Below are 15,579 nucleotides of genomic sequence, written 5' to 3'. Positions count from 1 at the left end.
TTACATCTCTACTCAGCCATAAAGTACCTTGTGACTTTTGAAGGTCATTAACCTCTAAGAGATTTAATCTCTTCAACTGACAAACATGGGGAGGGTAGCTCTAAAATCCCTCCCAGGTTTACAGTTTCTTTAAGGTGTTTACCATTTTTTTTTTCAGCCCAGCGGGCGGCACTGTGACTGTTTTCTCAGTACTGGGGGGAAGGGGACTGTGGGGGCAGAGGCAGGCGATCTCTGTGAGTTAAGGTCAGCCTGTTCCACAAAGTGAGTCCAGGACAGCTAAGGCTACACAGAGAAACCCTGTCTTGAAGAACAAACAAACAGAGGCTGGAGGGATGGCTCAGAGGTTAAGAACACTGAGTGTTCTTCCAAAAGTCCTGAGTTCAACTCCCGGCCAACAGAGTGGTAGCTCACAACCATCTATAGTGAGATCTGGTGCCCTCTTCTGGCCTGCAGGCAGAACAAAGTATACATAATAAACCTTAAAAACAAACAGAAAGGCCTTTGCATCATAAGTTTACCATTAGAGAATGACTATGTAGCTGGGAGGAATGAACGCAGGAATTTTGAAACTGCTCATTTTTTGGGAAGCAATGAAAATTGATACTGTACGCTATTTGAAAGATTATTCACTGCTGTATGTATGTGCATTATATTTTTTTCCTCTAATCTAGTAAACAGCTAAACTTGAAAGAAACCATACTGAAATGCTAGTTATGTTTCTTCCCTTTACAAGAGGACAGAGGTATAAAAGAAAAGCAGGTTCTCTTTACTCTGTGTTAATGCATAATTGTGCTATTTCCAAACGAAGGACATGATTTAGTTACAGAAACACTTACTACCTAGTTATGTGTCAGTATAGTCATTGTATAAATAAAAAGCATAGCTCCTGCCTTCCAGTAGTTCTCTGCATAGAAGGCAGTATTTTACAATGTGATACATAGAAACTGGAAAACTGATCTGGAATTGATGTCTCTTTTGCCAGTGCCAGTTTTGAAGTAGTTCCTGGATTCTCCTTTGGGAATTATCCAATTTTTCCTTCCATATTTAAAATTTTTTCTTTTTCTTTCTTTCAGCCCGGAATGCAGTATGTAAATCAGGCTGGCCTGGAACTCATTGAGATTCATCTGCCTTTATTTCCTGTTCTGGGATTAAAGGTGGGTAACACCATGCCTGGCTCATTCCATTTTGAGTGGAGCTGTGCTACATGATTTCCTACCTTGCCAATTAGAACATCATATATTTGGCTTGCAGTGATTGGCTCAAGGGCAGAAGCCATGGTCCAAGCCAATCCAATTTGTTACAGTCAGAAACAATTTCATGCTGTCTTGCTGTGTCATCTGGGCTGGCCTTTAATGCAGTAGGTAGTCGGGGAACTCATCTTAATCCTGTTGCCTTAGCATGTCTAGCAGTCAGAAGGAATTTTTATGACAAAGCATAGTGCATTTAGAGTTGCTCAGATTTAGGTTACAGTTAAAAAACTGCTTCTGGACAGGGAGAACTAAGAGACAAAGCTAAAATTGTAAGACAGAACTAGTTCATGAGCATTCTCATATGTATGTTATGCTGCAGAATTTGGAAATTTTCCTAAGACAAAAGAGCGATTGGGTGATATACATATTATATATATATATATATATATAATTTTTTTCTAGATAGTGTTTCTCTGTGTAGTCTTGGGTGTACTAGACTTAATTTGTAGACCAGGCTGACCTCTAACTCATAGAGATCTGCCTATCTCTGGCTCCCTGATTTGCTGGGATTACAGGCATGTACCATCGTGCCCAGCTACCATTAGGTGACTTTAAGGAGGGTTTTCACATGATTATATTCACACTCTAGAAAAAAAAAAAACAGTATGTAAATAGTGCACTGAGGGGAGATGAATCAAAAAGCAAGGGAAAAAAAATTAAGGTGACACTGTAGCTGTCCAAACTAAAGGTAATATACAATTTGGACCATGAGGCAAGCACTGAGGACAGGGAAAAGGAGCAATGTGGGGGTACTTCACAAGAGTTTTTCTAGAAGACATATCTGCAAGGTATAACATGACAGAAACATCTCCCTCTGGAAACTGTATTAAAAGTCAACCTTGACTTTCAGTTAACAAAAGAAAATGTTCATGCTGTGCTTTTCAAAATTTTATATACATAAATCGATTTTGAATCCTAAACCTCTGGTTTAGTTTGGGTAGTTCCTGGATCAGAGCTGATATTTTGCAGATATGTCTCCAGGAAGGTGGCCTAGAGACACTTAGGAATTATTTGGAGATCATGACATCAGTATAAGGCCCTGCCAATGTTTGTGGGAAGGCAATGGTTGTTTTTAACAAAATCTCAACTGTTCGGTTTTACCAATAAAGCCAGATGCTGGGTTGAAAGTCTGCTAGCTCAGAGAGGCAGAGAAAGCACCTAGCTGACCTCCCTCCTCAGCCAACGTCCCAGAAGGGAAAGAGGAAGCTGTCCTTCCCCAGCTATCTCAAAAACCCTCAAACTGAACGTCCCTCCCTCCTGCTTCTTGTGTATATATCAACCTTCCTGACTTCTTATTCTTTATGTTTTCTTCCTAAATTCACTACCTGTCAGCTGGTTGCTTCCTCTGCCTCTTGACCTATCTTGGATTAAAGGTGTGTGCTAGGGTGGAGCCACACCACAACTCGAAACAGGTTTTTCCACTAAACAGCACACTATTGGGGTTGGGGTTGGGGTGTCACACTGTGATCAAATATCCTGCAACAGGCAATAAGACATCATGCCCTGAGGCAGTACTTAGGGCACCTGAGGATGGGCCTAAGATAGACAAGTAGCAGATGAACCTGGGATGCCACATTTTTAATGAGATGCCTCCAGCTGTCAAGCTATTATTCACAGAGGAAAATATTGTCAGATATTTAAGAAATAAGTTAAAAAAATTTTTTTTTACAAAAAAAAACTTATCTCCAGGACAGCTAACACATTTTGCCAATGATATTACTGTTGGATATTTAAGACAGTTTTTTAAAATTTACAAGGTGTTTTAGATAACTACTATTACCAATTATTATTTTCTTGACACCCTGTTAAGTTTTACATAACATAGTGTTTTTTCCCTCCTTTAATCACACTCCATCCCTTTGAGGTAGCGTTAAATCCAATTTTGATCAATAAAGAACTCCATTTGCTACTCATGTCCATTTCACTTGGGGAAGTCCAGTCTTTAACGCCGATTACCAAGAATACGCCATGTGCTCTCACCGCCTTAATACCTTGCAGATGTATTATTCCCTGACCCAGTGCCAGCTTGGGCATGGGGATGTTGGCTTTACTTGGAATCTCTGATGCTTAGTGCTTAGACTCTACATTGGCGCTAAGCATGAGGTCTCGTTTAAGATTCTGGTGCAAGCCATTCGTGGTGACGCACGCCTGTAACCCCAACATTTGAGAAGGCAGAGGCCGTTGGATCTCTGTGAGTTCGAGGCCAGCCTGATGTAAAAAGAGAGTACAGGACAGCCAAGGACACATAGAGAAACCCTGTTTCGAATAAAACAAAAACCAAACCAACCAACCAACCAACCAACCAAACGAAAAGTAAAGATCCGATTACATTCCTGACATTTGCAGAACCCGCTAATCGTGTTTCCTCCTGTTCCATTTGGCTGCGACTTCACTCAGGTAGCTTCAAAATGCTCTAACTCAGCGGTTTGCAACCGTAGCTCTCTACGTGTGTGTGTGTGTCTAATCACCCTTTTACAGGAATGTCTTAACACCACTGGAAAACACAAATATTTACATTACGATTCATAACAGTAATTTTAATACGAAGTAGCAATGAAAATAACTATGATTAGGGGCCACCACCACAAGAGGAAGTGCAGTAAAGCGTCGGGAAGTGTATTAAAGGGTCGCTGCCTTAGGAAGGTTGAGAACAGTTGCTAACTGCTCTTGACAGTGTGAACACAGAATTACCTCACTGGGTGACACCTGAGTGCATAATGACCGTTTATTCTGTACTGGGGCTGGCTAACTCTCAGAGCTCTGCAAGAATCCAATCATTCTCTGCATTCTTTCGCATCGCAGAGAAGGAATTAGATTTCGAACTCGCTATTTTGCCAACCTGTTTCCATACATTGGGGAGATCCCTACAACCCCGCACAATTCTTCCTTTACACGCCGAAGAGTGGGGTGAATCTAGGAATTGAAGTCATAACCACTAAGCTGTGAAGGAGCTCTAAACTATGTACCTTGGACTCTGGAGCGATAAAGGGCGTGGTAGTAACCACAGTTCCTGTAAAAATACCATGCTCAAGGTCATGCGTGAGTGTCAGCAACAACACTCAGGTTCAGAAACCTCTAACGTCCAGGGCTGGCGTTAAACGCAATTGCAATTTTGCCTCGGCTTATTTAAAGGAAGAAAGCCGGGACAGTGCGTCCTGGGTCTAAACAAGGTGCTTCCACCACACCGAAAGAGACTCGGCAGTCCTCCGGTTGGAAGAGGCACGCCCAAGCAAACTTGCAGGGCAGCAGGCGCTGATCTACCAGCCTTTCAATTCAAAAAGGAACAACAACAACAACAAAGACATGCGCAGTGCGGCTCGGCGGCTCCACCCTCGGAGTACCCTCACCACGCATGCGTCCGGAGGACTCTCTCGCCCCGCCCTCCCGCTCGCCAATCGCATTCCCGGCTACTCCCCGCCCACTCCCTCCCTGATGTCATTTCCTGTCGGCCGGCCGGATGTTGTTGTGAGTCGGAGAGACACGTGAGGTCCTGCTACGTCATCAGCAGGCACGCGCGGGGAACATGGCGGCGGCGGGCGTTGTGAGCGGGAAGGTGAGTAACGGCGCGGGCTGCTGCGGCCGCTCCTGGCCGGTGGCCTGCGGCGGGCGGCGGCCGAAGGGAGGGGAACTCGGGCCGCGTCGGCGTAGGGGGCGGCCGGGGTGTGACCGCGGAGGGCCCCCGCGGGGTGTCAGCTGTGGCCTCTGGGCGAGCCCGGCGTTAGACGGTTCCCGCTCCCAGACCGTGCAGGCCCCGGGGCGCGGACCCTTTCAGGGACCCCTGAATCCCGCCCCTCTCCCCCGTGACTCCCATTCTTCCCGTCTGCTCTTCCGACTCCAAAGCCTTCTGTAAAAGCCCTTCGCGGCACCACCCTGGCTTGGCTCTCTGTCTTCTGTCGCTGAGAGAAAGCGTCTAGTCACTATCCGGAGCCGCTGGCCCGGAGCTCTGTTGCTGTGTTCTCAGAGCTCGGGGTCTTGTTCGAAAACTACCCAGTTGGTTGATGGTTGTGAGTAGCGAGGTCTGTTTCTGCGAAGGGAACCGGCGATTGACACCGTGCTAGGCTCATCTAGGAAAGCGTTTGCCGAAATGTTTATTTCCTAGATGTCTTCGGGGGCGTTTCTGTGTGTGTGGGTGCTTGTCGGTGACACCCTCCTAGTGGGTTAGGAGCCAGCAGTAGGTGCGGAGGAGATTGTCTTTTTTTCTTTTTATTTGCCGGCTTACATGTAGAGGGACTGGTTTTGCGTATCTAGGGTTATCTGCTTCAAGACATGCACCCGGCAGCCTTTCCCAGTGCGGAGTTACTTCGTAAACGTCCGTGACCGGCTGGAAGTGACTCAGAGAACACTAAGGACTGTTTACGTGTTGCAGATAGCTTTCTGTCTTCCTTCAGTGTCACAGATGTTCTTCCTGTTGCATTTCACCCCATTTTGAATTTATTTAACATCGTTTGTGAAGTTAGCAGGTCGGGCTGGGGAAAACCACAAAATGGTCTTATCTTTGCCGTTGGTCGGAGTTGTGACCTTGGACAACTGGATAATTAAGAGTTCTCCGTCGTCCTTATCTGCAGAATGGAAGGAATGCCAGGCTTCTGGTACTGGAGTGATTAGGACTGCACGAAGCTGAGGAAACAAGAGTGTACATGTGTACATATTCTCTTGCTCTTTCGAATAACCATTTTAGGGTTACTTATATCCTTGGCATTCTTGTCGTTTTTAGTCTTTGTATTTGTGGTGAATGCTAATCATCTTTTGACAGATTACAAATTAGAAAGTTAACTTGTTTTTTGTTTTTGTTTTTTGGGTTGATCCAATCTGGTACTGTCCAAGATGTTCCTCACAACTTAAACTACACTTCTCCTTTCTAGTTTTCATTGATTCTGAAAGAACCCTTGATAAAGCAGTTGTGAGATCCAAGGTTCTTTCCACTTTCTACAGCCATTATTACCTTCCCTAGACTGACTTAAAATTAGTGTTTTGTAACTCTGCTTCATCACCTTATTTGAATGAACAGTCCTGTCCCCATCACTCCACTAAAACTGTTTTCCCATACCAAAATGTACTCTCTCATTATGCTGCCTTGATAGGCATACATTTTGCTGATCAAGGCAACATAATGAGAGAGCACATTATGCTCTTTCTAAGTTCGTTTCTGACTTAATCATTGTGGTGTCTTCATTCTTCTAGCTGTATGTAAAACAGACCTCAAGGCATTGTGCTTTGATTTTTTTTTTTTTAAATTTTGATGCAAAACTGTCTTTTGCTTTATCAAAAACAGAAGAGAAGCTTTACCCTATTAGAGTATCCAAATTGATTAACTTGCTATAAAAAGACATTAACATTATGTTTTTTCTACTTAGCCATCTTTTTGTTTAGGCAGAGGACTATGGTAGAAGTAAGTAGGTTAAGTTTTGTTTTGTTTTTCGAGACAGGGTTTTTCTATGTAACCCTGGATGTCCTGGAACTTATATGTAGACAAGGATGGCTTTGAAGTCACAGAGGTCCACCTGCCTTTGCCTCCCCAGTGTTGGGATCAAAGGGGTACACCACCTCACCTGTCCTGAATAGGTAAATTATTAATCTCTTTCCTTCCTCTTCCAGAGTTCAGCCTTGTCTGTTTAGTCCAGAATTAAAGTTGTAGATGTTTACAAAATCACAAAAGATTTCAGTTGTGACAGTTAAAAAGGACAACACAAGCCCCACACCAAAGGAGCAAATGCTAGGCTGACAGTTCTAAAAGCAAATCTCAGTGTTGACATATATCATGGAGACTTAACTATTTACGACCCTGCCTTCTGCCTTCCTTTTCTTTGAGGGCCTGGACTTGACTGACGAAGGAACTTTTAACCTCTTTTATTCTGCGTAGGAATAAAGAGCTTAGAGTGGAGCCAAATCTGTTTCAGAAACTAGTCACTTCCTAGTTACTTCATTCAATTAATCTTTCTGCTTCTGTCTTGTCTGCAAGATGGTCATGTGGGGTTCTGGGGATTAATTACTAAACTGTTGGAGTTCTGCCTGACCTGTAGTGGGTGCTGTGCTGGTATTACTCTTTGAGTCTGTTTTCCTGTAGTTGGTTGGTTGGATATGGCAGAATCTTAAAAAGTTACACTATATTATTTTGGTATGGGTGTTATCTCTTTTTCATTCTTATTTTGGGTAGTGAGAAATAACTGTGTTTTAGAAGTCATAGTTTTGCTACTTTTGTGGAGAGCCTAGCTGTTAACAGCTGAGTATGTGAGTATCTCTGCAGCCCAAGAAGTTTTGATGATGAATAAATGTCATTATACTATGGCAGTGGTTAAGGAGCTAGTCTTAATTGCTTAGGATCAAACCTGGCTCAGCTGCTTGAGTTGTATGACTTTGGGAAAATTACTTAGCTTCCCTCTGCCCATAAAGTGGTATGAGTATATTTCCGGCATTGAGTTGTTGGTGCATTGAGTTTTTTGCAAAACATTTACAGTAAATCTTGGCATCCAGCATGTGTTCAATAAACATAGCTGCTGTTTAACTGCTGTTAAGGAATGTTGGTTTTGAATAGTTATGCTAATGTTTTTCTGCAAAAAAAGGAAGTACACAAATAGGGTAGTATGTTTATGAAATACAGGGAAAGTAATATTGGGAACTAAACAGTTGGATATTAGTTTAGCTTTAATAAACTAGGTCCCAACATTGTAGATACTTGATGAAAAGAGCAACAGATGGAGAAAATTAATGTGAGAGATGGACCCACTAATACCTACCATAGCTATAATATCTTATTGTGCATTTCATTCACCCCTGGTTTTTTAAAAGTGTAATTCTTTTCTGTTTTACCAATTATTATTACTATTTTATTACTGTTATTGTGTGTCTCTGCTCTGGCATGGGTGTGGAGGTTGGAGGACAGCTGGTGGAGGTGGTTGTCTTTTTGCCCTTACCAAGGCTTTTGGGATGGACCTCAGCTTGTCTGGCTTGCATGACAGTGTTTTACCCATTGAGATATCTTGATTGCATGTTGTATCTTAAAATAAAAAACAAAAACAAAAAACATTTTAACTTTTTGGTTTTTTTTTTTTGAGACAGGGCTTTTTTTCCTCTGTGTAGCCTTGGCTGTCCTAGACTCACTTTGTAGACCAGGCTGGCCTCGAACCCACAGAGATCCGCCTGCCTCTGTGTCCCAGGGTGTGGGGATCACAGGTGTGTGCCACTGTGCCCGACTTTATTTAACTTTTAAAAGATTTGTGTGCATGTGTATATATATGTATACATACATGTAAAGATAAGAGGACAACTTTCTGATGTCAGTTTTCCCCTCCACCATCTGAGCTCTGAGGATTGAACTCATGTTGTAAGGCTTGGTGGCATGTGCCTTTGCTTGCTTGTTTTATTTATTTATTTTTTGTTTTGAACAACTTGAAAACATTAGGAAATCGGCAATTACTCTACCAGAATTAGTTCTGAAGACATTTTAAAAAATTACTTATTTTTATTTTATGTGCATTGATGTTTTTGCCTGCATGTGTGTTTGTGTGAAGCTGTTAGAACTTCTGGAACTGGATTTACAGAAAGTGATGGGCTGCCATGTGGGTGCTGGGAATTGAACTCAGGTCCTCTGGTAGAGCAGGCAGTGCTCTTAACCACTGAGCCATCTCTCTAACCTCTTGACATTTTTAATAAGAACTTACTGTGTAGGTTAAAGTTGATCACATCCATTTTCTCTTAGATATTTTTATAGTCTTATGAAGTCATTATGCTTTGGAATGGTAAAGAATATCCTTTTTTGAGTTATTCATATTTTATTTTGAGATAAACCATCAGTATTTCATTTTTACATTTTTGAATTTTTAATATTGTAATATAATTACATTATTTCCCCTTTCCCTTTTTTTCTTCCCAACCTTCTCATATATATCTTTACTCTTTCATGGCCCCTTTTCATTTTTGTTACACATATTCATTGTATATATGTATGCTTAAATACATAAATATAACCTCTTCAGTCTGTATGTTACTTGTATGTATGTTTTCAGGGCTGACCATCTGGTACTGAATAACCAGTTGCTGTGCTCTTCCCTGGGGAAGACTTTCTCCTGTTCTCAGCATTCCTTAGTTGCTTTTAGTTCTTAGAATCGAACTCTTAGGAGCCTCCCTCATCTACTTTAACATGTCTGTTGTTGATGTCCTTACCAGCCCATGCTTAGGCAGTAATACTGGTGGGGCTTTATGGCTGCAGTTTGACATTTCTAGGAAATTTAATCTGACAGCAAATTCCCTGGTCCTTTGGCTCTTACAGTCTTTCTGTACCTTCTTCCAAAATGACCCCTGAGACATAGGTATGGTAGTATTTTGTAGGTGTATCTGCAGAACTGAGCTCCACAGTCTGCGTTTTGGTTGTTTGTGATTTTCTGTAGTGGTCTCTGTTGCAAAGAGAAGTTTCCTTGCTGAGAGGTGAGGACTATGCTTACTGTGGGATAAGGACGGAGTGTTTATAGATTGTTGTTAGGGGTTATACTAGTTCAGTATGGTGGTGGTTATGGGCTTTCCTCCAGGCTCAATGACTTGATACCTCTGGGTAGCTGGTTAGGTTTCCAGTACTAAGAAAGATTTCCCTCTTGTTGAATGGAAAAATATTCTTTAAAAACAGTGTATTTTTCTAAGGCAGGTCTCTTGTAGTTTAGCTGACCTTGAACTTGCTATGTAGTCAAGGGTGTCTTTGAAGCTCTGCTTGCCCTGCCTTCATATCCCAAATTCTGGGATTACAGGCACCCTTTCCCATATTAGGTCTATGCGGTTCTGGGGATAGAACCCATGGCTTTGTGTATGCTAGGCACTCTACCAGCACTCTAACAAGAATATTCTGAGTATCTAGTAGATTTTCCTGGAGATTTTTCTTCCTTTAGGTGAGTTCTTATATCGTGGTAGTAAACTAGGTTCTTATAGGAATATACTCTTTAAATTTTTTATGACATTCTTTAACTTAAACATTTGAATACTAGCACTATTCTGAGTTCTTTGGATGTAGGAGTGATTAAACATGGATTTTGCTTTGTTTTATTCTTTTTGTGTATTGAGACATAATCTCATAGTACAGTCTGGTTTTGAACTTAACTCTGGAGCCTTGAAACTTTTATCTTCCTGCTTCACTTCTCAGTACTGGGATTACTATCATGTCACACACTAGAGTTTAGATTGTATTGTTTAAATTTTTAAGTTACATTTTATTTATTTTATATGATAAATAATAATAGTTATGTGTGTGTGTGTCATGATACAGCATGTGTGTGGAGGTCAGATAACAATTTACAGGAGTCACAACTTAAAGGAGTAGTTTCTTTCCTACCATGTGAATCTCTGGGATTGAACTTGGTTGCCAGATGTTTTGTGCCTTTCCTTCTACTATAATATATATGTAGTTGTCAATGTAAGAGAAGCCAGTGTTCACTGAGGCAGTTTGTAACTCCTTGGGCTGCTAGAGTATTTTTGTTTCACTCATGTCTGAATTTTGCATGCTGATGTCCTTATGAAGCCACAGACCTGTCTTTCATTGAGAATTGCTACACTTTGTGTCTCAAAGGCACACTCTTAGAATTGTGAGCTGTGTCCATGTAAATAATCTGTCTGTGCCAGCTTTGTCCTTGCCTTTCTTCTCTTCGCTTCCCAAAATTAAGTCACAAAATCCTATTATTTTGATTTTCTAACTCTCTTCCTGGCTACCTATCTTTCTTGATTCCTACCACCACTGACTTAGTTGAAACTGCCACGAATCTCTCCACTTGGATTATTGCAGTTGTTCATCATTGGCTCTTAGACATAGTGTTGCCTTGGAAAGGGCAAGGCTGACACACACCTCTTAGAACTCTTGTGGACTTTGTCTTCAGGATAGACTTCACATTCCTAAATTCCTTGGCTAGAGTTGAAGAAACTGAAAATGTCTTCTTGAAACTGAAGATCAGGTACTTGTAAATCAGATGAGGTGAAATGTGTTGGGACAGGCTTGTACTCATTTGAAGGTTTGGCAGAAATTGTAGAGAGGAGGGGGTAGTAGTGTTGAGGAACAGAATTCACATGGGAAAACAACATTTTCAGGAAACAGGTAGATTCAGAGTGGGCACCGGCAGAAAGATTGGGTGTCAGGAGGTGGAATGTCACCGTAGAAGTGAAAGGTGGAGTCCCGAGAAATTAAACTGTGAAGATATAATCAGACAGACAGTTTAGAAAGATGAGTTGTAGCATTGGTTATCTCTTACACATCTTACACAGATAATTAGAAGGTAGGGTGGAAGAGTGTCTGCGCAGATGACTCCAGACCTGATGAGGGGGCCAGTGTCTTGGAAAGGCTGACAAGAGAGTAGAATACAGGGTCAGGCTGGTGGAAGGCTTTCAGGGTAATTGACCAGTTGGCAGCTCTCGTTGAGCATATGAAAGCAATATATGAAGAGCAGGTTTATGCAGAACAGAACAGTTTAAGGTGCATGTGGCTGTGCAAGTGGTGATAGCAGTTAGGTGCTTAGGTGTTTACTTGTAGAGCATACCAACATATTTGAACTCATGCGGTCTTTTCCTGGACATACTTTCTGTAGCTAAAAGCCTAAGTTGTTTTCTGTAAGCCAAAAAGCTTTTATGTAATCTGATTTTTTGAAGCCCTTTTTTGATTGTAGATTACTTTATAAAATTAACATAGTTGCTATTAACTTTCCATATTTGGAGAAATTTAGGGAACGATGTTTACCTTAACCTTACTAACGAATATTTTAGGTGAATGCTTTTTATATATCTTTAGTTTTGGAAAATAGTTGGTGGCAATATAAATCACTCAGTGCCACCTCAGTATAGAAACTATAAAAGCCCACTGTTGTGCTGGACATGTTCTCATTTCAGCTTCATTAGAACATGGTTTTAAAGTGGGTAATGTAAAAGTGCATCTATTTCTGTCTGCTGAGTTGAATTTATCTGTGGTGCTGTTTCATTTTTGCTCTTTAATTTTAACTTTTTTTGCTAAATTGAGGTCAGCAAGTTTGTTATAAATCATTTTCTATAGCCCTCTAAACTCTTTATTTATTATCATTATCACCTTCCTCTTCAGCATCATTTGAGACATTAGCAGCTCATGATAACCAGGCTTGGCCTTGAATTTGTTAGATGGCTAAAGATGACCTTGCTGCCTCAGCCTCCCAAGTGCTTGGATTATGGGCTTGTGTTAACAGTGTGGGCTTCAGAGTTATTTTAATATCTGATTTGGTTCCTTTGCTAAAGGGTATTAATGTTAGTAGGGCATCATTAGAAGTTTTATATATGCACTCAACTGCTTGGGTATCTTAACAAGTATTCTGAAAGTGTGTGTGTGTGTGTGTATGTGTGTATGTGTTACATGGCTATGCACATGCCATAGCACATGTATGGATGGAGGCCAGATGACAACTCTGAGGAGTCAGCTCTCTCCACCAGGGGATCTGGGGCTCTAACTCAAATCATCAGGCTAAGTGCTTTTGTTTGTTAAGCTGTCTCACTAGTCCTGCCTTACTTAGCAAATATTTATTTACTTACTTAGTGCCACTATGTAGTCCTCTGGCATGGAACTCAGAGATCTGCCTACCCCTGTCTCCTGAGTGCTGGGATTAAAGGCATGTACTACCATACCTGGTTATTTATTTATTTTTAAATATTTATTTTAATTTTTGCATGTAATTTGTATTTTTTGTTGTTTTTTGAGACAGGGTTTTTCTGTGTAAAACAGCCCTGTCTTAGAATCGCTTTGTAGACCATGCTGTCCTTGGGCTTGCAGAGAACTTTCTGCCTCTGCCTCCTGAGTTCTCGGGTTCTTTTCAGTGTTTCTTAGTTGTTTTGGAACCTGCTCTGTAGACCAGGCTGGCTTCGAACTAAGAGATCCATTTGCCTCAGCCCTTTGAGCGCTGGGATTAAAGGTGTGCGCCCTCACTACCTGGCACAATCTGTGTATCTTATATACTTTATTATAATACCTCTGCAGTAGACTATGTAAAGTAAACATGCTATGTTGCTTAGGGGATAGTAAGGAAGATGTGTAATACGTATTTAATGCAATTCATCTTTTTTGTACTAAGCATTTTAAAAATCTGGTTGAGTTCAGACTGAGTTCAGAGGATGTAGAATCTACAGAGAGAGGGAGCGTCATAAAATTTAGTAGCTGATGCTACTTTCACTTCTTTCTATTTGCCATTTCAGGCAGACTTACTAATTTCTAGAAGTTAAAGTTATAGCTTTAAAATTAGAAAGTTAAACCTGTCTGTCTTCTGCAGACAGTACAAATATAGTTTAGAATTTTGGGTTTTGTGACTTGCTGTATTTCTCTCAAAAAATTACTAAAGAAGAGCTGGGCATTGAGCTGTGTACCTGTGATTTCAGCACTCTGGAGGCAGAGGCAGTTATCATGGATTGTCTTCTCCATCTATGGTGATTAAAGGTTTTGCTAGGTGAAGTAGTCTGGGCTGGCAACTGTGGTCTCTTAAAAATCTGTAGGACATCTGTCCAAGTACTTCTGGGTTTTAAAGTGTCCATTGAGACGTGAAATATAATTCTAATAGGTCTGCCTTTATATTTTACTTAGTCTTTTTCCCTGGCAGCTTTTAATAGTCTTTTCTTGTTCTGTTTAGTGTTTTGATTATGTGTCAAGAGGGACTTTGTTTTCGATTCAGTCTTTTTGGTGTTCTATATGTTTACTATACCTTGGTAGGCATCTCCTTCCTTAGGTTAGGGGTATTTTTTCTATGATTTTGTTGAAAATGTTTTCTGTGCTTTTGAGCTGTCTTTTTGTTTTGCTTCATTTTACTTTTCCTCTAGTCTTACTATTCTTAGATTTGGTCTTTTCATAGTGTTGCAGATTTCCTGAAAGTTTTGTGCCTAGAGCTTTTTGGATTTAACATATTCTTTGACTGATGTATCTGTTTCTTCTATCATGTTTTCAGTGCTTGAGCATCTGTCTTTCATCTCTTGTATTCTGTTGGTGAGGCTTGCTTTTGTGGTTCCTGTTCAAGTTCTTAAGCTTTTTATTTCCAGATTTTTTTCCCTCATTTGGGTTTACTTTATTGATTCTGTTTCCATATTAAGATCCTGAACTATTTTATTCTTTTCATTCATATTTGTGTTTTCATAGATTTCTTTACAGGATTTACTTATTTCCTCATAGAGGCTGTTTTAAAGTTTTTTTTCCTTGTGCTTCAGTTATGTTGGAATACTCAGGGCCTGCTGTGGTAAGGTTGCTATTGGAGATAATATTGCTGTTACTGATTGTGTTTTTATTCTTGCATCTGGGATTGGGAAGATTATAATTGCAGGTGTTCATCTCTGGTCTCGTCTTTGTTGGGAGCGCTTGTGTGTTATTTCTTGGGTTCTGTTTTCTTTGTTTCTTAAGTGTGGTCTCTTTGTTGCCTGGAAGGAAATTCTTCTGGGATCCTGGTAGGTGTGGCTGCTGGGGGTTCCAGGTAAAATGCATTTCTGGGTATTGGGGATTGGCTTTGTGTGTGTGGGGTCCCTTGAGGGGACCACAGGAGTGAAGAAAACAGGGTGTTCAACAGGATCTGATTAGTCCCTTTGGAATGGGGCAAAGAGGCCACAGTAGAAGGTCTGCTAAAGAGCTAGGGTTGGGGCTAGATGATTAGATTTGGAGGAATGGAGGGAGAGGTGAAGATCTGCAGTTGGCCTACTTGCTTCCCTGGTCAGAGTGGCCTGTGAGTTCCCAGGGAGTGCCTGCTGGGGTTGGGGGCTGCAACAAAGCAAGGGGTGGGAGAAAGGAAGTTTGGAGGGGAGATCTGTGTGTTCCACTGGAGATAGGGGAGTGGGAAAGGCCTGAAAGTACCCTTTTTTTTTCTTCATTTTTTTATTATTTTTTTACACTTTATTCACTTTGTATCCCCCCATAAGCCCCTCTCTCCTCCCCTCCCGATCCCACCCTCCCTCCCCCTTCTTCATGCATGTCCCTCCCCAAGTCCACTGATAGGGGAGGTCCTCCTCTCCTTCCATCTGATCTTAGTCTATCAGATCACACCAGGAGTGGCTGCATTGTCATCTTCTGTGGCCTGGTAAGACTGCTTTCCCCTCAGGGGGAGGTGATCAAAGAGCAGGCCTATCAGATTGTGTCGGAGGCAGTCCCTCTTCCCATTACTATGTAACCCAATTAGACACTAAACTGCCATGGATTACATCTGCTCAGGGGTTCTATCCCCATGCCTGGTACTTGGTTGGAGTATGGGTCTCTGGGAAGACCCCTGTGTTGAAATCTTCTAGTTCTGTTGCTCTCATTGTGGGGTTCCTGTCCTCTCCATAACCTACTATTTCCCACTTCTTACATAAGATTCTATGCACTCTGCCCAACAGTTGGCCA

General features: G+C 41.4%; 1 protein-coding gene across 3 annotated transcripts in view; it reads left to right on the top strand.

The window, feature by feature from the left end:
* The first annotated feature begins 4,738 nt into the window (after nucleotides 1-4,738).
* Nucleotides 4,739-15,579, top strand: part of Tbc1d15 (TBC1 domain family member 15) — a 59,048-nt gene continuing 48,207 nt past the window's right edge. For all 3 annotated transcript variants that reach the window (XM_055626094.1, XM_055626095.1, XM_055626093.1), the window contains exon 1: nucleotides 4,739-4,803. In XM_055626094.1, the coding sequence (XP_055482069.1) occupies nucleotides 4,774-4,803 (30 nt within the window). In that variant the 5' untranslated portion in view covers nucleotides 4,739-4,773. The remainder of the gene's footprint in view (nucleotides 4,804-15,579) is intronic.

This window comes from Psammomys obesus, unplaced genomic scaffold (assembly GCF_907164565.1).
Source record: "Psammomys obesus unplaced genomic scaffold, mPsaObe1.curated_primary_1811, whole genome shotgun sequence".
Lineage (NCBI taxonomy): Eukaryota > Metazoa > Chordata > Mammalia > Rodentia > Muridae > Psammomys > Psammomys obesus.
Note: the sequence above shows the minus strand (reverse complement) of the source record. Positions and strands in the feature narration are given on the sequence as shown.